The 26,673-nt window shown below is 44.9% G+C and overlaps 2 protein-coding genes across 5 annotated transcripts in view; both read right to left on the reverse strand.

Moving 5' to 3' along the window:
* Window positions 1-1,488: 1,488 nt before the first annotated feature.
* On the reverse strand, window positions 1,489-7,719 carry slc25a38a (solute carrier family 25 member 38a). Of its 2 annotated transcripts, XM_030793400.1 has the most exons (8): window positions 7,348-7,719; window positions 6,373-6,497; window positions 4,763-4,887; window positions 4,524-4,608; window positions 4,206-4,385; window positions 3,511-3,679; window positions 2,998-3,164; window positions 1,489-2,416 (listed from the first exon to the last, which is right to left on the reverse strand). In XM_030793400.1, exons 2-8 carry the CDS (start codon window positions 6,385-6,387, stop codon window positions 2,294-2,296), a joined length of 864 nt encoding a protein of 287 aa, XP_030649260.1. In that variant the 5' UTR covers window positions 6,388-6,497; window positions 7,348-7,719; the 3' UTR covers window positions 1,489-2,293. The 2 variants fall into 2 exon arrangements, with proteins under 2 accessions (XP_030649260.1, XP_030649261.1); XM_030793401.1 differs by lacking the exon at window positions 7,348-7,719 and having other exon boundaries at window positions 6,373-6,607.
* A 1,041-nt stretch (window positions 7,720-8,760) lies between these two features.
* The window catches only part of LOC115829568 (myosin-9), a 36,175-nt gene continuing 18,262 nt past the window's right edge, over window positions 8,761-26,673 (reverse strand). For 2 of the 3 annotated variants that reach the window (XM_030793704.1, XM_030793702.1), the window contains 30 exons: window positions 26,305-26,576; window positions 25,923-26,096; window positions 25,362-25,535; window positions 25,141-25,255; window positions 23,470-23,657; window positions 22,809-22,930; window positions 22,435-22,504; window positions 21,935-22,095; window positions 21,599-21,707; window positions 21,078-21,209; window positions 20,107-20,313; window positions 19,459-19,596; window positions 19,225-19,348; window positions 18,700-18,871; window positions 18,263-18,475; window positions 17,695-17,839; window positions 17,199-17,405; window positions 16,776-16,880; window positions 15,920-16,072; window positions 15,336-15,584; window positions 14,934-15,146; window positions 14,346-14,558; window positions 13,866-14,027; window positions 13,464-13,592; window positions 12,927-13,015; window positions 12,619-12,742; window positions 12,267-12,475; window positions 11,917-12,025; window positions 11,384-11,556; window positions 8,761-10,507 (listed from right to left, as the gene is read on the reverse strand). In XM_030793704.1, the coding sequence (XP_030649564.1) occupies window positions 10,396-10,507; window positions 11,384-11,556; window positions 11,917-12,025; window positions 12,267-12,475; window positions 12,619-12,742; window positions 12,927-13,015; window positions 13,464-13,592; window positions 13,866-14,027; window positions 14,346-14,558; window positions 14,934-15,146; window positions 15,336-15,584; window positions 15,920-16,072; window positions 16,776-16,880; window positions 17,199-17,405; window positions 17,695-17,839; window positions 18,263-18,475; window positions 18,700-18,871; window positions 19,225-19,348; window positions 19,459-19,596; window positions 20,107-20,313; window positions 21,078-21,209; window positions 21,599-21,707; window positions 21,935-22,095; window positions 22,435-22,504; window positions 22,809-22,930; window positions 23,470-23,657; window positions 25,141-25,255; window positions 25,362-25,535; window positions 25,923-26,096; window positions 26,305-26,576 (4,763 nt within the window). In that variant the 3' untranslated portion in view covers window positions 8,761-10,395. Of the gene's footprint in view, window positions 10,508-11,383; window positions 11,557-11,916; window positions 12,026-12,266; window positions 12,476-12,618; window positions 12,743-12,926; window positions 13,016-13,463; window positions 13,593-13,865; window positions 14,028-14,345; window positions 14,559-14,933; window positions 15,147-15,335; window positions 15,585-15,919; window positions 16,073-16,775; window positions 16,881-17,198; window positions 17,406-17,694; window positions 17,840-18,262; window positions 18,476-18,699; window positions 18,872-19,224; window positions 19,349-19,458; window positions 19,597-20,106; window positions 20,314-21,077; window positions 21,210-21,598; window positions 21,708-21,934; window positions 22,096-22,434; window positions 22,505-22,808; window positions 22,931-23,469; window positions 23,658-24,532; window positions 24,596-25,140; window positions 25,256-25,361; window positions 25,536-25,922; window positions 26,097-26,304; window positions 26,577-26,673 lie in introns of all 3 variants that reach the window. The other variant, XM_030793703.1, reaches the window with a different exon arrangement.

Raw genomic sequence — 26,673 nt, forward strand, 5'->3', positions numbered from 1 at the left:
GGGGGCGACCAGGACACGGGGGGGGGGGGGGGGTTATCAGGTGTCCCGTGCGGACATGTCAAGGCCTTAGATAGGGTAAATACAAGAGGATTTCAGAACATAGAAGAAAACATGCACGGGGGGTGGAGGGGGGGGGGGCAACTGAGTTGAACATTCACTTTCAGATGACCAGGGAATAATATTTCCATGAATTGCATGACTTCCAAATAGGTTAATTCAAACTTGATAATCTTAAGATGACTCTACAAAGATTCTCAATTAATAATACCGACATAACGTAATGATTCTACTGTTACAGCGTCAGTAAGTAGACATCTATTCAAACTAGAGCAGCACCCTGTTTTTCAGATTGGAACTTTATTTGGGACATGTTAATGTAAAACGTCTTTTACAATAATAAAGGCGAAACGTGTTTTACGCGTGAATAACCTGTTAGAACGCAGACAACTCCGACGTGACTGGCGTTGTTTAACTACCAAGGAACATTTGTTCGTTATCAGTTGGTACCACTGGATCAAATCTTGGACTCCGTTCAATGCCGTTCGCAATTATTTTATTTGGTGATGCTCCGCTTGGAGAACAGGCTTTATCTGCGAATATTTTAAATTCATTTGAGTAATTTGTAACACTGCGATAGTGTTTCAGATTGCCCAAAATTAAATAATCAGATCCGTGTTTTCTTCACATTATATAGTTATAGAAATATAGAATATTCTATATATATTATATCGAAATAATAAGACAATTTTAACGGTAAAATACAGTTGAGGGACTGTGTTCCCAATGTTTTAAATCCCACAAGCATGTTTGGAGTGCAAAACCGTATTTTACAAGACATTTAAACACTCGCCACGTCAATGTGTACAAAAGACCCCAGATCCCCAGATGAACATATTGAGGATCCACAACTCTCTTTCTCTCTCTCCCTCTCTCTCTCTGTGTCCGGGAAGGAGAGCGGTACACACACACACAAAAGCAAACAGATACAAATAAACAAGTTTATCCTGTCTGTTTGTCAAAGTTCAAATTAACATTTAAAAGTCAAATTGATTTAATGAATCATTGGACATGACCTGAGCAAACAGATTCGCTTTCTTTTCTTTTGTTGCTTTTAGGATTGGTGGGGTCTCATTTTAACGGTATAAGGAAACGTTATTAGAACCTCTCATATCCACATCACTTCCACCTACAGTGCCTCGTGAGTACGAATCAGCAGTCGTTTTGTGTATTAAATTGTATTCTTTCAAACAACCTAAACGGAGGGGGTTGAATATTAGTGTTATGGGGTTAAAGAGTTAGTGAAGGGCTAAGGTTTACCGTCAGGTGTTAGCCTAAACGTTTAGGACTGACGCTCTCTCTTTACAATTTGGAATGTGTCCAGAGAGAGAGAGAGAGAGAGAGAGAGAGAGAGAACAGGAGACACCACAGCAAAAAAATAAATAAATAAAAATCGAAACACCAGTATAACAATATCCAATATTTTATTAGCACCAGCCAATCAGAACAACAATACTGTAATTATTATTATTATAAATAAAGTCTAATCACCATACAGTGAAAACTGTATGATGCCATCATAAGCCAGTCATTACACTTTTGTGTGTGTGCGCGTATGTGTGACAGAGAGAGAGAGAGAGTGAGAGAGACAGATCAGGTTTACAGAGTATACCTGTTGTGCGAGTACATTAGTTGATTCTCCATCATTTTAAAGTGCTTTTATATAATGCAGCCCATATATAGAATAACAAAACTGTACCAAATTTCCTGGTTAACCCCAGACGGTGCAGCAAAGCTAAATCCTAATGGAATATATATGACATCAGACACCTAAGACTGAACCAAGTCTAACTGTAGTGCAACATTGTCTTTTCTAGGATCAATTCAGACAACAGGTTCGAAGTTCATTTAAAAACAAACAAACAAAAAGACAACTCAGTGCTTTCTTTAAAGCAGGATTTCAGTGTTTTGAACAATTTCCGCAAACTTGACAAAAAAAGTCCAGCACTTTCACAGCTCTGCTTTTATCGACATTCTCACAAGCATCAGTTTTCTCACGAGCGTCAGTCTCTCTGGACAGACACAGAGTGCATGACGGCGTGTCCTTGGTCAACCCGTCTTCTGCTCAACTAGAAATGGCAAGACTAAGGCGGTTTGTGTACCTACCGGACCAGGTCAAATGTAGGTCAACACAAAGAGAAAAATCAGAAGCTTTTTTTCCGTCTGCAAAGTCACCGCGTTTTTTGTCATTACATTCAGACTCTTGGTCAGTAGGTTTTTTTTTTCTTCTTTATGCTCAGGATTTGAGACCAAACTGTGTCATGAGCTGTTCGTAGACGGTCCAGGCCATAGCGGCCATCATCGTCCTCCTCAGAGAACGTGGCACTGCTCCACGGAAAAACCCCCTCACACCGTACTCCTGAGAGAGAGAGAGAGAGAGAGAGAGAGAGAATGAGAAAACAGCCAAAATTGAAATTTCATCAGAAAAACCCTCCACCTAAAACAGTTTCTTTATGGTTTATGTGGAAAATCATAGATGTTTTGAATACTCCAGGTTGTGTATGTTTGTATAAATGTGAAATTACTGAAATTGTTTCATTTGCACAAATGTGACCATCATGCCAATATAGTAAGCTGAATAAGGTACAAAGGGGGGGGGGGGGGGTGTAGGAAAGGCAGAATGATAAGAGACAGGGATATTACAGAGAAAAGGGTGAAGGCAGGAGAAACTCCCTGACTTGATAATCGAGTCATTTTGCCGTCCACAGTGTGGCATGCTGGCTTTGCATGGGCTTGACACCCTTATAGATAAGACCCAGTTTGATCTGGCCTACATAGAGTTCACATAATTCACCTTTCACTCACTCACTCACTCACTCACTCACTCACTCACTCACCCTCACACAAACACACGTGCGTGCACACTCCCCCTCTCTCTCTCTCTCTCTCCCCGCTTTGTTACACATTCCATTCAGAAATACACATTCCATTCAGATTTACCTTGTAGATGTACCATATGGCGTCTGTTGTCTTCTTGAAGAGTTGGGGACTCACTTGAATATGAGTTTTGACTACGTCAGCTGGTTGAGTGACGAGGGAAGCCAGAACCCCAGCTAGCACCCCACAGCTGAAATTCACCAGTGGAGCATAGGGAGAGACACTCGTCTCTGTTCAAGAGACAAAACAGACAAATGGAGATGATTCCTCCTCCGATTCACCATTTCACTTTCTTTTTCTCATTCAGTCTTTGACTTGACTGGAGAGTTGGTGGTTCATTATCTAGTCAAGAACAAAGAAAAGGAACTCTTTCTTTAAATGAAATTAAGTCACAGGTTGATGAAATCCTGTTGTGTCCACCCTGTTATCTGGTGGTAGTGCTGTGCAATTGTTAAAATGAATCACAGAATCTCATAGCACAGATGCGTGCATGCACACACACACACAGAACCAAAGCCATATAAATTCTTCATGGTTTTAAGCTTGCAGACACACACACACACACGCCTGACTGACCCTGCGGCAGTGCATTCTTGGTCTGGCTGTAAAACATGACATAGATGCCGGAGAAAGGTGCATCACGGAGGAGTGTAGCAGTCAGTCCAGAGTACAGAGCTCTGGGTCCCTCAGTCCGACACACACTCCTCAGAGCTCCTGTCACGCTGACGTAGTTATAACGCCCACTCTGAAACACACACACACACACACAGTGATATTACCCACTTCTATAAAACACTACATAAAAGATTATTTCTCAGAGAACTTTGACCATCTCCACTTGTCTCTCATACAAAAAATGAATAACTGCCAGGGATTCCTATCACCTGTGCAGTGCAATTTTGCATTTCATCTGTGTTTATTGGTAACATTGATATGATGTTATAAGATATAGTGTACAGTTTAACAACACAGTTCCAGATCAGGCTATCTCCTTTTCTGGCTCTAATGCCCACTTTCATTCTAAATCCAGCTGTGTACAGGAGGCAAACACACACACACTCACTCACTCACACACACTCACTCATTCACTAACACTCACTCACTCACACACACAGGCATGACTGGCCTTGTGGCAGTTCTTCACGAATGCAAGTAAGCTCTTGCAGACAAGTGCACACACACACACTCACTCACACACACACACACACTTACACACACACACACACACACACATGCACTCACTCACTCACACACACACAAACACAACACACCTCAAAGCGTGTTTTGATGACTGTGACGGGCAGCATGCAAACTCCTGCCACTGATCTGGCTCCTGCCCCCAGCAGGACAGCCTGCAGTGGACCCGGGGCTCCCTCACTGACAAGCTGCTGCTTCAGGGTGTAATACATGCTGAAGTAGATCCCCACGCCGGGAATACAACGCACAAATGACTGCAGACAGACAGACAGACAGACAGACAGACAGACAGACAGACAGACAGACAGGTGTTGTTACAGATGATAAAAGTAGATAAATGGGTATGTTGGAGGTACATATTTGTTGTGATTTGTCGCCTGTAGCAAACTTACAGGTGAGACTCCTTTCCACAACCCGAGTATTTTCTCTGTCTTCACTACAGTCAGAAACACTGTCACCATGCCAACACGCGAAGACCTGCACATACGCACAACACCAGACACATTAACACACACATACAATACCATCACAGCCTGTTCTATGATCAAGTCAAATTTATCCCTGGATGGATGACTAGATGGATGGATGAAAACAGGCAGAAAGAAAGGAGAGACAGAGATATCTCTCTCACCCTGGCTGAAGGTTACTCTGTAGCGTCTGTAAACGGGTTTTCACCAAGTCAAGAGGCTGGAAGAGCAGAGTGGAGCATGTTCCACTCAGAGAACCACACATAAAGGCTTTAATCACAGGATGAGCCTAACAGAGAGGGAAAGAGAGAGAGAGTGGACACATTACATTACACACACTGAAAACCAAACAAATATTTTCTCTCTCAAGAAAACTGTGGAAATGCAGGCAGAGTCGTATCCCAGCATTCTCTCAACACCTCGACGTTTATGTTGGGCAATTTTATTCAAATGTCAAACTGTCTGGCGTGAGTTTAGTTTCAGAGAGATTGTAGTCTAACCATTACATGCATTACGTGCTCACTCGTTTATGCTCATTGCTCGATTACCATTACTGCTGAAAGTACAACCTTGTCTGCATGTTCCGACTACTCAGTGTTCTGATCAAACAGAGACTCAGACATCGATAATGTTTATAGCCAAGTCGATAGATTGCTACTCTAGAGATAGTATATTGCTTATCCCAGAGGTATCAAAGTACCGTTTGCAATTACCTGGACTCTCCCCGAGTCATAAACCCTTTAAACCTTGTCTCTGAAACAGTATCTTACGAGGCGGCCCATCCCCTCGGGAAAATGCCATGGCAACGGAATGTCGCCAACGGTATTCTTTCACTACGCTAACCAGTGGGAAAGTTGGCGTGACTGAGAGTTCGGCGAGAATCAGTGCGCAGTCAGCGGAGAAAGTCTGACCCACTTCCATAGGTGGACAATAGCGACCGTTGTAAACATGTGAAGTACACATATGAATAAACATGATCTTAAGTTGTTTTGCTCTGGAGGGAAAAAAATCCAGTTTTGGCCAAGACAGTATAAGAGGGGACACAGGGAAGAAATGCAAAGACCTGATACTGATAAAAGAGCCACGCTACTGAATCAGTTTGGGGTTAGGTTAGTTTGACCTGACTGCATCACAAGACAACATGACCCGACCACATCAGATTTAGCGATGGCGCAGGTATGACCAGGACAGGGCAGTTTAACCTCTAGCATAATTACGATCAGCAGCATCACTCTAAACGCATTAAAACGTTAACAAAAACAAAACTATATAACGTTATTTAGCTTAAGTATACACTACCAGTATTCAGCTTACTATGTTAAGAGTTTTATTTGCCTCATGTGAATGTACATACGGTTACACATATATCGAATTCTAAAGCCCAGAGTCACAGCAAACTTGCTGACCCTTAAAGCAACCTAGATAGCAGATACGAGCTTTCAAAGTACAAAAGACACTGCTTTGAGGAAATGTTTAAGTATTGCCGACCTAATTAGGGGTGTGTCGGAGGAGAAACCCTTTGAAACGTCTCATTGATTGGTTTATACTGTTTGTTTGTTTGTTTGTTTGTTTAAAAAAAGTGAACTAGTGTTGCACCTCCATATCGAGACAGATTTTGCACGTCATTTAACTCTGGTATCTTAGAAATTACCTATGAATTCAAATTCATTGAAGCTCTTTGGTTCCGGGTTTACATTGGTCCTGTATTAGCAGTTAAACCAGTAATGGCATTAAGTTACACTAGCAGACTTATTACACTTGTTGCCATACTTACCAGTAGAGCCTCCATGATACTGATGATATGAAGAATGGGAAACACCTTGAAGTTAGTTTTCCGCCTCTGTTCGCTCCTTCAGTTTCTCCGTCCACTTTGAAATGAGTCGCTTCGTGTAAGAATTCCTGTCAGAGAGGTACAAAGATACCGAATGTTTTAGCTACGCGAACGGTCCGTTAGGGTGAGTGAAAGTCAGAAGTCCCCGCGCACTACTATTACACTCACGTCAATGACGCACTGCAAAATACTGACCAGCACTAACGGGGGGGATTTGGGGTAGTCATATAGTTGAAATCACCTGACCTACACAATGTCACGGGTTAAACAAATATTTCGTGCTGCTACCCATTAACTAATCTGTGATCACATCTCAGTCGATTAAAATCACGTTTGTTTGATCATGCGTAAAGCTGGGTAAAGCACGCGCGTAATTCGCTCATGTGAATTTGTGCTTGCAGCAGAGCTTGAGCCCAACGTATAAAACGCTCTCTTCAGTTCCCAACTAATCTAACCTAGTAATGCTAAACAAGGGCAGAAAGAGAAAGAAAGAAAGAAAGAAAGAAAGACAACATACTTACAGTATGTATGTGCGACATACAGTGGAATTCATTAAGTCACCAGCTGACAGATAATCAAATAATAAACTATTAAAACCGTGTCAGAAGCGTAACACAGGGGCTCGAAGATCGAGCTGTCCGGTACAGATCAAGGAAGTGTAGATGGGGCTTTAAAATGGCCATAAATTGTCAGGAAAAAAACGGCACCATGCAAGTCTTCAGTGGGTCAAATGCGTAACAACCTGTGTAAGTGGCTACACGTAGATTCTCAAGCCCCTATAGCACGGCGAGTGCCAATTCAATAGTTAATCAGAATATTCAGAATAAACTTGATAGTGAGCGTAGACAGTTGTTGGGGGGCAGATATGTGCATCAACACTGGAACAGTATTACAGAACTCAGTTGTAGACTTACTTACTTCTTAGTGTTAAGGGTCAAGGACGGTGCCCGCTGAAGACAACATTCTGTGATTCCGTAGTAATTTTGATGCTTAGCCAAGAATATGTCGTCAGTTCTTCTGTTATATTACCAAACTTTACGACTAAATTTTGTAACTAAATACAAAAATAGCTTGTGTCAAAAAACCCCCAAAAAACAACAGAATAATGAAATTCTCATTGAGGGTCTGTATATAAATAGTTTGAAGATAATTTCGAAATACTCCACTAGTTTTCAATACAAAATTCTCATTCAAATGCACAACTATCTAGAATTGCTTGGGATACAAAATGGGTTGTTAGCAGAAAATATAGTTCGTATTTTTCAGCTCTACAAGTGCCTCCCAAAACGTTGGCATGAAAAGTTCACTCTGCAACCAGCACATGACGCACGCAGTGTTCTAACAAGGCTGGGCGGGCCCGGGTTACGTATGCACTACACCCATAAATTGATTGGCTGTCAAGTGGGCAGGGTCAGTATATTTGTAATTGAGAAGCGCAAAGGGAACTGTCAGGTGGAATGAGGGGAAAAGTCCAGCTACTAGACCGCGCGAAATAGCGGACTTGCACAAACCTTTACCAACAAATGTGATTTAAATCACATTAAATTATTCAGAGTAAAACCATTTCAAAACGATTCAGCTCAAATGTCCTGTTTATTTGGAACGTACTTCGTATAACATTAAGAACTAAAATAACCTAGCAACTATATATTTTGTAAAGGCGACAGACTGCATATGTGAATTTAAACATTCATTATCAATGCCATTCTGTCCAAAGCCTTCTTTTATTTTGAGAAAGCGCTAAATTGTACTGTCTGGCTGGTTGAAGTAACGTTGCCCAATGCGAAGATGATAAGAACAATGTAATGTAGTGACTCCAGCACAAATAACGTCTATAATGAAACCCTTTACCCAACACTGGGCAAGAATCCCAACCTAGTCGCGGCTCAGTGTCACGAATCCGCTCAAAACCGGTTTAGACCACTCTAGTGCAGATCCGACCTCGCCTATGATTATGCTCAGGCAGTCACGAGAGCTCTCTCGCGGCGAAACTTTGTTACTAGTCGAAAGAGCTCAAAGTTTCTTTAGATGAAATCTCACGGGCAGTGACCGTTTAAAACAAAATTACAATGTAATTCGCGTTTGGCCAAGATCGGTTTCGAAGTGGTCCAAATTAATATAATTAAAATGAACACTGGTTAGATTCAAAACAATTCCTCCCAAGTCCTAGGTATGCTGTCCAAATTAAAAACATTTTTCGCCACCATCACTTTCGTTTGCAATCCCAGGTGTAAATTTAACTTTTTAAACAGTTTTACTGGACACAGAATATCAATGGCGGTGGCGAGAAGTACATTAAGAGGCGAACAAAAAGAGGCACTGAAATTTAAGGTAGCTGTTTAGAAAGCCATTTTTATTGCAGTAATACCAACAATTCATGACTTCTCTTTGTATATCATTTGTGCTGCAGAGAGAAAATAGTAGTACAAAATTAACGTTTCCTTCTTCTTTTTTTATAAGTGTGTAGAGAGAGACAATATGTATTCATAAAGTTTCCACCCCAATTTTCTCTCACTTTCCAGCAGTGTGAGCGAAAGGCCAACCCTGAGCACGCGCTGAGCGAGCGGAGGGTCACCGGTAACCGTTTCTTGGATACACATATGCACCGATCCACATCGACATGGATTTTTAAAAATCGTAAATTTCTTTACTGTATAAGAAATTTGGAAAGTGAGAGGGCTCACATTTGGTTTCGTGTGTAAAAAGGCAATTTAACAATGTTTCCATAGCCAGGGAAGTTGAAAATATTCTTCATTTTTTCTTTTTTTACGAACTTCGGCGCTTTTTCGATTGAATTTCAGTTGATATTCCACGGTAACATCTCCGCTCGCCCCGAAAAGGAACAGTACCCAGAGAATACAGTGTGTGCCGTGAGGAAAAAAAACCCATACCATTCCGTTTCAACACTGCCCAAAAAAAACCCTGATGCTATAAGGCAGCGTCCAAAATTTAAGTCAGAAGTCATGGACCAACAGAAAAAAAAAAGACTTCAACTGTTTTAAGGCTATAGTGCATAGTGCTGTGTTTATTACGTCAGTATATGTTTTGCATTCTCCAATATATTGCTGTAAATTATTTGCATCCAAATACAGTCCAAATTCATTTTATTGCTCAGTGCAAAAATAAATCGATATATAGCCCAAGTGTGTTGCAGTGAATGTTTAACAACCAGGTAAGTGTCATTTTGTATGCTGGAGAGACTAAATGCATTACATACACGAATAAAATCTACTACCTGAAGCCCATACACTATGTTGAGTAAAGTACTATTGGCTGCAAAGACTTGTACAGAACAATGCATAGTATAGACCCCTTTTGTCAATAGAGGTGCATGCGTGTGTATGTGTATGTATAAGAGAGAGCGAGAAAGAGAGAGAGAGAGAGACAGAGTGCAAAAGCCATCATAAATGAGTAATAAGTTCATCCATATACCATTACCAAAAAAAAAAAAAAAAGACTTCAGAATAAAATAGTTTTGTAGATCATGACATTACTTTGGTCCCCTTCAACAGTCATTCTCCTTCCATGTTTTTTCTTCAGTTATCATCTTTTTTTACATTTACTTTCATATTTCAATTAGAAAAATAGATCAAGAGAACAAAAACAAAACAAAAAAAAAACCTGTCATCAATGGAATGTCTCCTTACAAAAATATCTTTCCTATCCGTTTTCTTTTAACCCAGAGAATGAAGTGATGAGAGAGAGAATTTGGTCCATCGTTCTGAGTGAGGGGAGTGGACTAACGGTTTGATTGTCAAAAAGAACTGTTATGTGTGTGTGTGGTTGTGTTCTGCATTGATCTAAGATGGATACACAAGGCGTATGGCACAAAACATGTTTTAAGTAAATGTGCTTCTCTGAGTTCCTATGGACCATGTTGTCCATCGAGTATCAGCTGTGTGTTACAATAAACGTGCCGCAGTGTCATGCTAAAGCCACTAGATGGCACTGTGGGGTTTTGTTTTTTCACTCAGGTTTGGGTTCGGGAGTTTCACTCTTGGGCTCGCTCTCTTCGTCACTCTCGATTCCTCCAGTCCGGGAGACAATGCGTCTCATGGTGTAAGGAAGGTCACCGCGCCTGTGAACCAAACGACAAAATATCAAACACGTACATAAACAACATTACAAAACCACACACACTTAAGTCACTTCTCCATACCCATCTATACTGCCCTCATACAGATTTAGTGTACAATCTTATATCGTTGTATTGTTTCAGATTAGAGCGTGTGTGTGTGTTTGTATATTCAGAGTCTGCTTCCATGTTAGACTGGGGTAGTTGAGTTTTTCCTGAGAGTGTTTGCAAAGCCAGTTTTGTCTGTGTGTGTGTGTGTGTCTGTGAGATTCAGTTTGAGTGCGCGTCCTGCAGTTTGGTGTACCTGAGTTTGCTCTTGGGAGAGCTGACTTCTCTGTTCATGGCGTCGGCGTGTGTGTGTGTGTGTGTGTGTGTGTGAGATTCAGTTTGAGTGTGTGTACCTGAGTTTGCTCTTGAGAGAGCTGACTTCTCTGTTCATGGCGTCGGCGTGTGTGTGTGTGTGTGTGTGTGTGAGATTCGATTGGGTGTGTGTACCTGAGTTTGCTCTTGAGAGAGCTGACTTCTCTGTTCATGGCGTCGGCGTGTGTGTGTGTGTGTGTGTGTGTGTGTGTGTGAGATTCAGTTTGAGTGTGTGTACCTGAGTTTGCTCTTGAGAGAGCTGACTTCTCTGTTCATGGCGTCGGCGTGTGTGTGTGTGTGTGTGTGTGTGTGTGTGAGATTCAGTTTGAGTGTGTGTACCTGAGTTTGCTCTTGAGGGAGCTGACTTCTCTGTTCATGGCGTCGGCGTGTGTGTGTGTGTGAGATTCAGTTTGAGTGTGTGTACCTGAGTTTGCTCTTGGGAGAGCTGACTTCTCTGTTCATGGCGTCGGCGTGTGTGTGTGTGTGTGTGTGTGTGAGATTCAGTTTGAGAGTGTGTACCTGAGTTTGCTCTTGAGAGAGCTGACTTCTCTGTTCATGGCGTCAGCCGACTCCGTGGCGTCCTCCAGCTCTCTCTGCAGTTTTCGGCGGTTAGCATTAGCCCTCTGCGCCTCCTCCTCTGCCTCCTCCAACTGCCTCTTCAGCTGTTTCATACGGCTGTTCAGCTTGTCAGCCTGCAAACACACAGAAACACACACACAAGGGTTTGTCAGTTAGCCTGCTCTCTGTTAGCAGCACTATGTTCACTGAAGAAGGGGAGGTGTTAAAACCAGGAGGTAAAACTCCTTTGACTAAGATGTGCAGAACACACAACCTTCTGACTTTGGACTGAGTGTCAGATTATAATCAAACTCAAATACACAATCTAACTCCCAGAATGTGTATGTACTAAACTTCTTGGATAAATCAAGGCCCATAAATGAAATCTTTTAGTCAATTTTTTTTTAATTTACCTGACCTGGTCTTTATTTTAGATTATTTTAGTGGTAATCTGACCTGGTCTTTATTTGAGATTATTTTAGTGATAATCTGACCTGGTCTTTCTGCTGCTCAGCGTTGCGCCGCTCATCCTCTGCTTGCAGAATGACCTCCTTCAGTCTCTTCTCAGTGCGACGAACCAGTTTAGAGGCCTGTGCCCTCTCCCTGTACCACACACACACACACCCCCGAGAGACAGTTAGCTCACACATAAGCATCTTCTGAATGGGTGCAAAAGGCAACCCCAAGTACCTATTCTCAAGAGAACTAGAACAGTGTGCCCGAAACTCTATTATTTTTAACAGGGTGTGACACTGACCATCAATAACCACGTGCTTAACTGTTCACTCAGACACGCATCGGGGAACCACTGAACAGAAGCGGTGTGAGATGACCGCAAACCCACCTCGTCTCAATGTCAAGCTGCTCCTCTAGCTGAGCGATCTTGGCCTCCAGGGCGCCGATAGTGGCCTTGTACTTGCTCTTGACGGTTCCCTCCAGCTCGGTCAGCTTGAGCTTCAGCTCCTTGTTCTGGCGCTCCAACTGTGAGCGCGCCCCCTCCAGGCGCTGGGAGGTACTGCGCTCGGCCGTCAGCTCCACATTGATCTGGTCCGTCTGAGAGATGGACGGAGGGACGAGAGAGAACGAGAAAAGAGGAGGAGTGAGCCATGAACGATGAAGAGGAGAGTTTCTTAAAGGCTTGGTAACCGAGAGATAATCGTCGCTTGAGGTTTTTTTGTTTCCGGCGTTTTCCTCACCTGGAGCAGAGCTCTCTTCAGTCTGTCGTTCACCAGCTCTGTGTTACACTGCTCCTCCTCCAACTCCTCCTCCAGCTGTGCGATACGGGCCTCCAGACGCCTTCGTTCCTCAGAGTTCAGAGAGCTGACAAACAGAGGGAGAAAGACAGGGATGCATCAAAAAAAAAAAAAAAAAAAAAAAAAGAGGTTGTGTGGTAGTGTAGGAGGCTTATCGTTATATTAGTCAAATCCTTCAAATACACATTGTTGGGGTAACAAACATGTCAGGCATTCGGGGGTGGGGTGGGAGGGGGGGGGCATGCACACACCTCTTGCCCGCCTGGTTGTTAAGCTCATCCTGTAGCTCGTCTCTCTCCTGCTGGGCTTGTCTCTTTGCACGTTCTGCTGCAGCCAGCTCCTACAGACAGACAGACAGAGAGAGCGAGACACAGAGAGAGAGAGAGAGAGAGAGAGACACAGAGAGAGAGATAAATACATAAAACAATGTAAGTGGCACTGCATCAATACAAAGATGAAAGAAGGTCAAAATGAAAAGCATGAGTGAGAGAGCGAGAGACAGATTAAAGTGGTGAGAGAGGCATCCCATCAAAAGAATGATCAAAGAAAGCAAACAGGAAAAGGAACAGAGAGAGAGAGAGAGAGGGAGAGAGGGAGAGAGAGAGAGAGAGAGAGAGCGCGAGAGAGGGAGAGAGAGCGAGAGAGCGAGAGAGAGAGCGAATAAAACACATGGTAGAGCAGGTGAGATAGACCATGTCAGAGCGACAAAATGAGATACAGACACAGAGACGGAGAGAGAGAGAGATGGAGAGACAGAGACAGAGAGATGGATGGTCTTGCGGACTGACCTCCTGGAGTTGGATCATGTCGGCTTCCATGCTCTTGAGCTTCTTCTCGTTCTCCTTGGACTGGGCCAGGATCTCCTCCCGGGACATACGAGTGTCCTCCAGCTCTCTCAGGACGTCCTTCATCTGGGCCTGAGGGAGAAACAGAGGAAAAGGTCATCATCTGATTTATTAGGTCCAATCGTATTCACAGAGTTTGTGAGTTTGTACAGTGTATGACAGTGCTTCTCTGAGAGGAGGTGCTTTGTCGTATGATTATATGTGACTGTTTCTCCATGAGGAAGAAATGAGTCGTGTATGAGGTTACGTTTCTCTGTGAGGAGACTCTGTGTTATGTGTGTGTGAGGTGTGTGTAACTGGAGTGCTGTGAGTGAGGTGTGTGTGTGTGTGTGTGTGTGTGTGTACCTGGAGTTTCTTCAGCTGTTTCAGGGCCTCGTCGCGGTTCTTGTTGGCCATGTCGATGGCGGCCTCCAGCTCCTTCAGGTCGAGCTCCATCTTCTTACGAGCTGCCACGGCGATGGAGCGCTGCTTCCTCTCATCCTCCAGCTCCATTTCCATCTCCCGCACCTGGGCACGCACACACAAACTACATTACCCACACTGCACTACTCTACGCAATAATACAAACTTCATTACCCATACTGCATCTGAAATCACTGAATTCTAGATGTGATCCAGATAACATTACCCTACGCCTAAGTGGCATGGACTACACTGGTTGTTCTCCACAGATAATCCAGTATTGGTCTCCATTTAACTGCAACACCTTGGCTTTTCTGTATCTGTCTCCATCGGATTTCCATCAATGTGTCCATGCTACCTTTCTTAATTGCTCTCTAATCTCTGTTAATCTGTTCGGGGTGGGTGTGGTCTCGGCGTGTGTACCTGTTTGATGAGCTGCTTCCTCTTCTCCTCGCCCATCTCGTCGCGGCCCTGCAGGTCTCTCTCGTACTGGGCCTTCATGGCCTGCATGTTCACCTCCAGTCTCAGTTTGGCGTCCTCCGTGGCCTGCAGCTCGTCCTCCAGCTCCTCCAGCTGGGTCCGCATCTCCTCCAACTGCTGCTCCATGCCTCTCTTCGACTTCTCCAGCTCGTGCACCTGATGAAAGGGGTGAGAGAGGGGGAGGAATGGAAGGGAAAGAAGAGTAGAGGAGGGAGATGGAGAGGGAGAGAAAGCGAGAGAGGGTGAACTGTTTGAACATGATGACTGAATGTGAAGCTGCAAAGTCTTCTGATTGACTGACAGATTTCTGAGCTGAAGAACAGGGTTAGTCCAGGCCTGAACTGAACTTTGACTGGAAAAGGTCCGGGTTTAAGTGTGATCTAGTCTAACATGTACAATACAACATTTAAATGAATCAAAACAAACTGGACTCTCCCACAAACATCAATCGCTTCAGATGCCTGATTTGTGCTGCAGTACAAACAGACGATTTTTTTTTTCCATTTCACTAGTAGCTGGAGTTGCTCTTACGCTCTTGCCGACATCGTCCTTGGAGGAGACCAGGTCCTCCATTTCGGCGCGGAGCAGTTTGTTGGCGCGCTCCAGCTCGTCCTTCGAGTCCGACAGCGTCTCCAGCTCGCGGGTCAGCGCCAGGGCGCGGGTCTCCTTCTCTCTGGCTTCAGCCTCGGCCCTGTCTCGTTCCTCGGCGTAACGCGCGGAGATGGACTTCTCCTCGGCCAGCATCTACACAGGCAGACGCAGAGAAAGAGAATCCATTAGCAATCGGCTCAAGCAGAGGAGATGGTAATTCTCAATTCTAAAAGGCAGTAACTGTTTCTGTAGGGCCTTTGTTAAGCTGTGCATTTGTTTTAACGAAACCGAACGTAACGCGAGAGTTCGCAGCCGACTTAAGTCACGGTCCTGGTCGCTCACCTGGTCGAACTTCTTCTGTTTCTTCTCCAGGTTGGAGACGATCTGTCTCAGGTGGTCCTGGTCCACCAGCATGTCGTCCAGCTCCTGCTGGAGGCGGGTCTTGGTCTTGTCCAGTTTGTCATAGGCTGAGGCCTTCTCCTCCAGCCTTTGAGTGACGCTCTCCAGTTCTCTCTGAAGCCTCTTCTTCCCTTCCTCAGCAGTCTCCAGACTGCCCGCATCCTGCTCCACCCTCTTCCTCATATCAGCCAGCTAAAGAGAGAGAGAGAGACGGGAAAGAAAAACAGAGGGGAAAAAAACAGAGAGACAGACAGAGGAAAGACACCGAGAGAAAGCGAGAGATGCAGTGAGATAGGGAAAGGAAGATCAAGATGAAAACGAGTTAGGTGGATGTTTCAAAATGTAAAATTTACCTCCTTGCTCTTTTTTTGTTTTTGTTTTTTTTTGTTTGTTTTTTTTAAACATCAGTGATAGCACAGGAAGAGAGACAGAAAAAACAGTACAGATGAGGACCTGGGGTAACAGTGTTGCGATTGGTTGTGAAGTGGCAGGGCTGTGTGTGTGTGTGTGTGTGGGTGTGTGTGTACCTGGCCCTGCACAGTAAGGAGCTGTTTCTCCACATTCCTCTTACTCTCCTCCTCTTCCTCCAGTTGCTCTCTCAGGCTGTTCTGTTCATCCTCCATCTGCCGCAGACGTGTGTTGAGGGCGAGTTTCTGTCTGGTCTCCTCTTGGAGCAGTTCCTGCAGAGGAAGGAAAGAGAGAGAGAGAGAGAGAGAGAGAGAGTGTGAACGGGAGTGAGAACTGGCATTAGAGTCTATTTAAGAGAGGAAAAAACTTAAAACCATTAAACCACAAGTCATAACAACCCAAATTCATCAAGCATAGACATATTCATATTCATTCATAAACTCTGTCAACACTCTCTCATTTGCTGCTTTGGCAAACAATTAGTCAGGAGAAATTTTTGAATTTTGAAACAGTAAAACACACAATTCTGGCATGTTTTAATGCAGCTTCGAGCCAAACGACTCCCAAACAAAAGGAATAAAACGCCATCAGACGAGGAAACATCAGTTAGGTGATTCCAGCTTGAATTCATCATAGCATTACTCCATTTTCCTTAAACGTCTGAATGAAAAGTTTATTTAACTTTGTAATTAGTCTCAGGTTACTGCGGTGAGACAGTGGTGACTGGCCCAGACTCAGCCAGACACGCGATGAGTCTTTTTTCTCTCTAACCTGTACGTCCTGACACAAGATGAGTTTTTTTTCTCTCTAACCTGTACGTCCTGACACATGATGAGTTTTTTTTTCTCTCTAACCTGTACGTCCTGACACATGATGAGTTTTTTCTCTCTCTAACCTGTACGTCCTGACACATGATGAGTTTTTTTTCTCTCTAACCTGTACGTCCTGACACATGATGAGTTTTTTCTCTCTAACCTGTACGTCCTGGAGCTGAGACTCCACGGCGGTGCAGTCTTTCGACACTTTGATGGATTTGCCCTCTGCTTCGCTCAGCAGACCGTTCACGTTGTCCAGTTCCACCTGGTTACGAGACGGACACGGATTAACCCTCACACACCCTTCCCTCTGTTTCCTCTGTCAGTTAACTGTAACTGATCTTAACACAAGTCAATCAGTCAGTTCATGTAAAAAGATAGGTACCAGGGTAACACAGAGTTACAGAGTAACATAGGTACTAGAAAGACATATCAATATCAAAACTTATAGTGGGGACAGAACATTCGTAACACAGAACGTATTAGAGGGAAACAGACACATGAGGTTAAGTCATAATTTCAGCGGCGTGGGGACTGCCCAGTGGGCGCTACGCCCCGCGAGGGCAAAAGGCGAGGTCCGCACCTGTAGCTTGGCCACTCTTTCGGCCAGTTCTACGCGCTGTCTCTCGCTCTCGGCGTGTTTGACCTGCAGCTCCTGGACCTGAGCCTCCGCTTTCTTCCTGCGGTTCTCAGACTCTCCTTTACCCTGCATCAGCGTCTGGAGTTCAATCTGCAGCTCGTTCCTCTCACTCTCCAGAGCCTGCTTGGTCTTCTCCACTGAAACCTTATTCTACACGACCGAACACAGACAGACAGGCAGGCAGGAGACAGAGAGACAAGATAAGGGTAGAGAGAGAAAGACAGACAGGTTAGAGACGTGTACACATATACAAGAATGACCATTTGTGTGGCTGACAGCGAGTTTCTGTATGCGAACAAAACATAAATGAGTATTAGTAGATTGGGACTCTTGATGTCTGTGTAAGGTGAAGATGTGTACGAGAACGTATCAGAGTGTGCGTGTGTGTGTGTGTGTGTGTGTGTGTGTGTGTGTGTGTGAGATTGCTTGTTTTCTTTACCCTCTTGGCCTGCTCCAGTTGTTCGTTGAGTTCGTCGAAGGCCTGGCTGTGCTTCTGTCTCATCTCCAACAACTGCTGCTCATGAACTTTGGCTTCATCGTCCAGAGTCTTCTTCAAATGTGCTACCTCTGTCTCACGTTTAGCCCTGGTTCACGCACATGCGCACACACACACACACACAATTAGTGCAAGTGTTGTAACATTTGACTGCTATTCTCTATTGCATTCTTCAGGTCTACAAAGTGAAGAAAGTGATGGTCATCTACCCCCCCCCCCCCAACCAACTGAAACAAAGACAATGAAGAGACAAAATGACACCAACTTCACGGCTTTTTCCATTCAGTAAACCAGTTTCCATTCTCTCTCCAGTTACGGGCCAAAGATAATCATTATTTTCAATTCTGTGACTGCACTGTACGGACGTGCAGGGTGGATGGTGGAGCCTAGCACCTCCTTCACTCAGCTACATACTCTAAGCTAAAGACCAATAGTTTCCCTTCCTCCTATGGCCACCACATTAAACTGGGTGCGACTCGGATACATCGGGCGTCCATTTTGTTTCCGTTACCTGAGCTCCTGTTGGGCGGCGGTGGAGTCCAGTGTGTCTTCCAGTTCAGTCTTCAGAGCCTCTAGCTCCTCGCTCAGGTCTCGGCGGTGTTTCTCCGCTTTGGTGCGGGCGGCGCGCTCCAACTCCAGATCCTCCTGAAGCTCCGACAGCTGAGCCTCCAGCTCACGGATCTTCTTCTGGGCCAGGTTCTTCTGGGCTGCCTCCTCCTCAATCCTGAAAACAAACAAACAAACAAACAAACAAGAACAGGGAGGGTGAGATTTCATTTCATTTCCCCCAGAGGAACAATGTTAGCATGATAACAGAGAAATGGCAGATCCAGGGACAGGTGCAACACTAATTAAGCAAAATCTGTTCTCTTAATTTTCTCTAATATACAGCTACGAAACAAAGTGACAGGAGTAACGGGTTTATGCGTGGAAGGAGGTGTGGCTGACCTTGCCAGAGCCTCCTGGAGCTCCTCCTCTTTTTTGGCGAGTTGGGCGCGGAGCTCAGCGATCTGGGCCTGCAGCTCGGCGATCTGGTCGTGGAGCTCGGTGGAGTCGCCCTCCAGCTTCCTCCTGTTCTTCTCCAGCTCCTGCCTCATCTTCTCCTCTCTCCGCAGACGGTCTGGGGGAGAAAAGAAAAGAGGAGAGGGTTTTAAAGTTCAGTGCGTTTGGGGGTCAAAATGAAAATGTAAGAAGGAGCAGTTCGGGTACTCCTTTCCTTACTCTACTTTACTCCTTTTCTTCAAATTCTATAATGTTCATAAAGATTGCACAGTAGCCAGTAGTACCAGAACACTGGATGCCACTTTGATCTCATTCCTACATGATATGAAGATTAGGTGCTCAAAAAGGAGATGACAAGGAGATGATGTGATCTATGAAGTCTGTAAATGGGGCCATGGAAGTTCTCCACATGGCCTGAACTATGTGACCTCCTCCAGAGGCATTCTGGGATGTTGTCAATGATACACTTACCCTCCAAGTCAGTGATCATTGCCTCGTGTTTGTTCTTGAGTTTCTGCAGACTCTTGGACTTCTCCTCCTCCTCGGCCAGGTTGGTGGTGAACTCGGAGATCCTCTCTTCCAGAAGTTTCTTCTCCTATAAGAAGACCGACCAACCAACCAACAGCCAGTTTACAGTCATGCTCCTTAACACACACACGTACCCCAACTACTATGACCATGACAAAGTTGTTTACTGCGACGAACCTTGTTGAGTTTGTTGTTCTGGTCGTCAAGCACCATCACGTCCTCCTCCACCTTCTTCAGTTTGGCCTCCATGGTAACCCTCTCCAGCTGGAGCTTCTGCCTTGCAGCCTCCTCCTCATCCAGCTGCTGCTCCAGATCCTGAGAACAGGACAAAAAAAAAAGAGGAGTCGTCACATTCAGATCTTGTATGATTCAACCTATCGCAGAGGCCTGAGAGGACAATTCACCCAATCAGCATGCTCCTGGTCACTGTTATGAGTTAAAGCTGTGGTTAAAAGCGTTTCTGCTACAGAATTTGAGGCACTGTCAAAACTGGTCGACAGAGGCCTGAAATACTGGTAATTTCCAGGGACTGAAACAGAAGTACCAGTTTCTGATGTCATAAATAAGGCAGAGGGAACTGTCAGCGCCTCTTCATTTCATCAGCTCCCTCAATATTTTGTCACCCATATAAACCACTGACTTCTTTTGTGGTTGGTAATTCCATTTCATTGGTAAATGAATTGGAAAAAATCATTTTTGCAAAATATCCGTCTTTAAAAGACTGGGGATATTTCACACAATAACGGATGCCTGTGTATCAGGCAACTTCAAAACAATGCTCAACCAACTCTAGGCCTGACGGACTAACTAACAGGTCTCCCTCACCGTGATGTTCTGTTGCATCTTCTTCTTCTCGGCCTGCAGCTGGTTGGCTCGCTCCTCCTCCTCCTCCACCCGGGCCTCCAGGTCGTGGAGGATCTCCTCCAGCTCCTGCTTCTTGGCCACCAGACGGTTCCTCATCTCGTCGGCCTCAGCGCACAGGTCCATCTCTGCCTGGAGCTGCTCCTGCAGGGCCATCTTCTCAGCGTTCAGCTACGAGAGACAGAGAGAGAGAGAGAAACGGTTGGTGACTTCGGGAGACTGCGCTTGTCCTTAACGTTCTCTCTTGGATGTCCGTTAACGGAGCTCTAGCTCTAGGTGAATAAGTCTCTAGGCTCCTCTGTGTGTTTGTTTCAGCCTTGGTTTCAATGGCCGGATCATTACAGTCAACAGGAGTTTGTTCTGCGCTCATTTTCATGACTGAAGAACGGTGCAATAAAATAAGTTAACAGGTAAATCATCATCAAATGATGATATGGCTCAGGCCCTAGAGGCAAATATGAGGAAGATTAAAATCAAAGCCAAACGCTTGGAGGAGAAAACTGATTCTGTCTATCAGGCAATGACTTATTATATAAATGACACTGGCAATCATTACACACTAGTGATCCACTGCTGACAATGAGGTTGAGGCAATCAGACCCCACACAGTACACGATACAATAACTCCACATTCTCTGTGTGTGTGTGTGTGTGTGTGTGTGTGTGTGTGTGTGTGTATGTATGTATGAGAGTGTGTGTGTGTGTGTGTGTGTGTGTGTGTGTGTGTGTGTGTGTGTGTGTGTGTATGTATGTATGTATGAGAGTGTGTGTGTATGTATGAGAGTGTGTGTGTGTGTGTGTGTATGTATGAGAGTGTGTGTGTGTGTGTGTGTGTGTGTGTGTGTGTGTATGTATGAGAGTGTGTGTGTGTGTGTGTGTGTGTGTGTGTATGTATGTATGAGAGTGTGTGTGTGTGTGTGTGTGTGGTCCTGTACCTGTGCTTGCTTGGTTTCCATCTCCTGGAGCTGCTGCTCAGCCAGCTGCTGTTTCTCCTTCACCTTCGTCAGCTCCTCATCCTTGGCCTGCATCTCCTCCTCCTGACGACTCACCTGCAGCAGCGGCTTCACCTGCACACGACCCCACAGAGAGAGAGGGTCAGATCTTACACATCACGCAACTTCACATAAAACACATTCACATGATACATGTCTGATGAGACTGACCTAACACAGATCATCTACCGATAACTCCTTTAGCTTTGAGTTTTCATTTTTATAATCTCAAATTATTTTCTTGGAGATTTCTCTTGGTCCTGTGCTACATACATTGTATACATATCAACATCGTACACGCACGTAAAAACGGGGACCATAAACTACACACACACAAACAGATGCTTGCCACATCTTCCAGTTTCTCTAGATCATCTAAACTTGAGCATGTTTGTGATATACAGTATTCCTTGCTCCTTCTCTCTCTCTCTCTCTCACTCTCTCTCAGTGTTTTGGTTGTATACCTTAGTGAAGAGTCTCCACCACTGCCAGTTCCGGAGTTTCAGGTAGGCGGCACAGTTCCTCTGGATCACTCTCATGGCTGTCAGCTGCTGCTGTCGCTTAGCAAACGCCCTGTCAATCAAACCACGCAGCAGAGTCAGGGGTAATAACAGCGATAAGTGTACACACAGGAGGCACAAACGATATTCTGTGCCAGAAGATAACAGTTTGTTACCTCAACCAAAGAACCAAACCAAAAAAAACAAAGGTGTTTTCCCTCACAACATTGACTTTCACCAATTTAGTTTAAAATTGTAGGTTTAATTAGAACTCGATGGCTGCAAGTCGGTGATGCTCACTTTCGGGCGACGTAACCACGGCACCAGGCCTGGAAGCTGATGATGACGTCAGTGATCTTCATGTCGCGCTCCTCCTCCAGATGGGCCAGGACTCCGGCCCGGAAGAACACTTTGCTCTGACCGATCCGGTACAGGTTGGGGTCCAACTCCAGAGCCTTGATCTGAGAGACAGGGACAGATACCACTTTAGTACGTCAAGATCAAGGGCACTGCTTCATACTGTGGAAGAGTATTGGTAATGAGACTTTGTTGAAGGTTATACATGAAGAATGTTCCAGAATCAACAGATGCCTAAGTTCCATCGCATGCAGGAACGATCCTTAACATACAAAAGGAGGCTCAGAACTTTTTTGGCACAGCTGCAAAATGTAGAACATTCTATAGCAGAGATATAGGGAGAGATACTTCCTGAGTCCAGGACTTCAGTCAGCTCTGCCTCTCGGCCCCAATGGTTAACATCAGGACAAATGTAGAAAGACATGTAGTAAACTCTCCCTTACCATGAGCACACAGGCCTGTTTGCCATCCATGAAGCCCTTAGGGATGGCATTGGGGGTGAGGATCTCATATCTGGAGAATAAACAGAAGAGGAAACAAACTTTAGCTTTTCTTCAATTCGGAGGAATGGTGGAGAGTGTAAAACAGACATGGACGTGTTTTAACACACTACGTTCAGCAGAATGAGGACCACTGTGAAAACTGTGGAGATTAGCCCCTCTGCGCCCCCCCCCCAGAAAAAAAGAAAACAAAACTTTCATTCTTTGTTTGCCTTCTCATAGCACGACAAGAAAAATTACGGTCTTTCAGTGAACAGTTACTGCTGAATAGGATGTCTGTGTTTTGGGAACCCTGGTTCTGGGCTCAGGTCCAGTACCTCTGCCTGAACTCTTGGAAGACGATACGATTGGGGAAACCCTGTCTGCAGATACGGATCCCCTCCAAGACACCGTTACATCTCAGCTGCTCCAGAACCAGGTGGGGGTCCAGTTTACCCGCCTGGGAGAAACACACACAACAGAGTCCAAAATCAACACCACACCAGATCCACATATCTAACCATGAGCAAGAACTGTCTCATCTACATGCTTCTAGTAACTTCTAGTAACTTCTAGTAACTATTTCTAGTAACTTCTACAACTTCAATTTATCAATCATTATCATCTCTGTTTTTATGACTGTATCTGACTCTTTCGACTGCTGTGTAACCTTCGCTATTTGCATCGTGTGTTGTACTTCCTAACACATATGTAAAGCACTTTGGGCTGCTAACCACAAAATATGTTAATCAAATTTATTCTTACTATTATTACAAACAAGGTGCAAAACAAGCCTAACCAGGCTAATGCAGTCAGATCCAAAGTATGATGACTGCTGGACATAAGTTACTGAGTTTGAATTCAGTAACTATTTAGAGTTAAATGTCCTGATCCTTCAGTTTGAGAGGTTGACTGCGAGGCTGTCTGTTGGCAAGTCATTGAGGTTGAGTTGTGGTTGGTGTTAGTGAAAGGGGAGAGTCTGGGATTTTGGGGGGGTACCTTTTTCTCGTGGTTGGGGATGATACAGCGGACGAAGTTGGGGTTGGTGTTTCTCAGAGTGGCCATGAGTTTGGCGAGCTGCTCCTTATAGAGCTGACCCACGGTCCGGAACATTCCCTTACGGGTCTTAAAGGCTCCTGGCATCTCGGACATGCCTGCCACCTTATCCAGGCCCACGATACGGTCCACTGAGAGAGAGAAAGAGAGAGAGAGTGTCAATATGACATCGACGTTGCCGGCTCTGCCCAGCCAAGCTCTTCACACGATAAAGGCACACACGTTTACCCACAGTCTTCCCATCCCCTGTTTTTTTTTTTTCCAGGAGAGAGAGAGAGACAGGGAGAGAACGAAAAGACTATAAGAACTAAGTCAACACTGGTGACAAACCACACCACCACGCAGTGAATGGAAAGGAGAGAGGGAATGACGAATGAAGGAAAGAGGAGTGAGAGGGAGAGAGAGAGAGAGAATGAGAGGAATGTCACACAATGCAGGTGCACAAACAGCACAATGGAACCAACGCGATGCAGTGTGTGTGTGTGTGTGTGTGTGTGTGTGTGTGCGTGTGTGTTGTGTGACATAAATATGTGACTGCGAAATGCTTTACATATCACAGCAAGACTACATATGTACTGTTTGAAATGAGTGCATGTGGGTTCTTGATAGTGAATTTGAACAGGATTCTGTGCAGCTGTTTAGTGATAATAAAACGAAACCCATGCAGTATATATATATACCCAAGTCTGCAGTAACCTTGACCAACACCAGGGGGCCCAAATCACACTATTTCACAGAAAGGGAGAGAGGGAGAGAGTTTAGTACAAGGAGAACCAGATAGCAGAGAGCACAGACTCAACCGCAGACTGCTGAAGCTAGGCAAGGTTAGGGAAGACACAAATTAGTTTGAACCTTGACATGACTATAACTAAACAGGAAGAACTGAGGAAGGAGATGGGCTCAAAAGGCAAACAAAGGTTAAATGTGACCGGGATTATGGAGAAGGGGAGAAGGATTATGGAAAGATGGACAGCTTGAGAGATAGAGACAGAAAAAAAAAAGTCACCTGGCTCTATATGAAGGAAAGGAAAACGCTGATAAAAATAGGCTCTCTGACAACTCTGAACCTCTGAGAGCCAACGGAGAAAAAACAAATGAACATAAAAAAAAAAAGACAAAGAAAGATAAAGAAAGAGAGAGAGCACAAACCAAAAACGGTGCGTACAGAGGACCAGGGGAAGGAACAAAAAAAACACAGATGGAGAGTCAAAGGAAAAGACAGAGGGTCAAAGGTACCAGACAAAGGATGAGAGAGAGAGAGAGAGAGAGAGAGAGACGTGAAAATTCAGGATCGAAACCAAACCCTCTCGATCGCGACGCGACCGCTTTATAAACACAGTCAAAACAAACACATCCTCTGTTTCGAGAACAGCTTATACAAAAAAGTTGTTGACAGCGATTCTTCCTTTTTGCACAAACAAAGACACTGGAAATTACAAGGTCGCACCTTTCCTCTACCCGCTCTGCCTGCGGAATCGACAGCAAGTATCTCCTCACCGTGGTCCTGCTTTAGAACCTTAAACGCAACTAATCCGTCCTGCAGTCTCTCAACCGGGTTCACCTGCGACATAGAAGGTATCGCGATTTCTTTCGCCAAACAAGCTCATCACTCACCATCCTTCCAGAGTTCGGACACAAACTTGTCAGTTGATTGGTTGAGTAGAGTGGCCACGTTGTCATTCAGCGGGTCCATGTTCTTCATCAGCCATTCATCTGCTTTATAGTCCACCTAAACAGCGAGAGAGAACCAATCAGAAAACCCATTAATGTCAAACCCCCGAGTCTTTGTTGAGAGCAAATGACTTTGAAGTCCACGCAGCTGAACTTGCACAAACCTTTCCGGCGTAGTGGATGATGCAGAAGTCTGCTTCGTCCTTCAGTTTCTTGGGCTTGTGGAACTTGGGGTGTGTTCCCTGCTCCTGGAGAACCTTTTCCACAAAGCTCTTGTCTGTAGCTTTGGGGAACCAACATTCTTCATCAAGCAAGGCCAGAATACCCGGAGGATTGGCCTAGAACAGCAAAAAACAAAACTAGGTATTTAGCATAAGGGCTGAGTATTCGAAAAGCGGAGAACAGTGGAAGGAAACCAGTGTGGACCTCAGTTACGACACACATAAATCTCATCTGGGCGGCTACACCTACGTTAAGTAAACAGAACTGGAACAAAAACTGCTGAAAGAAATATTGAACTTGGATCACAAACTGAACATAAGACTTTGTCACGACACAACTCAGACTTGTCTACAGACCAACGGCAAAACCAGGACCAGACTTCAAAAGGGACTGGAACAGAACTGAACTGAACAAGGAGCATGTATGGTGTGAGTCAATGCGTGAGACCAGCTGAGGGTGAGCTGGTGTGAAATTCATGTGCAGGGAGGGGGGGTGGAGCTCACTGGCTTCTCAATGAGGTCGATGCAGGGCTGCAGGTCCAGGCCAAAATCGATGAAGCTCCACTCGATGCCCTCGCGCTGGTACTCTTCCTGCTCCAGGATGAACATGGTGTGATTGAACAACTGCTGCAGCTTCTCGTTAGTGTAATTAATACACAACTGCTCAAACGAGTTCAGCTGGAAGAGAGAGAAATGGAAAGGAGTTCAGTTAAAAAAAAAAAAAAAGCTAAAAATACCGCATTTAAAAAATACATAATTGACAACCTTAAAGGCTCCGTCTTGCCAAAGGGCTCAAGTTTACAGGGTTTGGACCCAATTCAAAAACATCTACACTCATAGCTCTTTCCCCTCTTGCGCTTCATTGTCCCCCAAGAGTCTTGTTTACCTCAAAGATCTCGAACCCGGCGATGTCCAGGATGCCGATGAAGGAGGCTCCCTGGCGTTTGGTCTTGTCCAGGGCTTTGTTGATGCGCATGACGAGCCACCGGAACATCCTCTCGTACGTGGCTTTGGCCAGAGCCTCCACCGCGAACTCCGCCTGCTCCTGGGTCTGAGCCTTCTGCACGTAGTCCCGGCCCACTTTGATCCTGGGCGACAGGATGGCGCGGGCGAAGTCCGTCACGTTCATGCCCATGAGATGGCATACCTTCTGGGCAGCTGAAAGGGGGAAGAGAAAACCAGTTTGGTTTTTAGCGACCGAAGCTGTTTTTCTTGTAAGCGCCTTCCGTTCCTGGGCAAATCGTCGCAGTCGGAT

This window comes from Chanos chanos, chromosome 16 (genome assembly GCF_902362185.1).
Source record: "Chanos chanos chromosome 16, fChaCha1.1, whole genome shotgun sequence".
Classification (NCBI taxonomy): domain Eukaryota; kingdom Metazoa; phylum Chordata; class Actinopteri; order Gonorynchiformes; family Chanidae; genus Chanos; species Chanos chanos.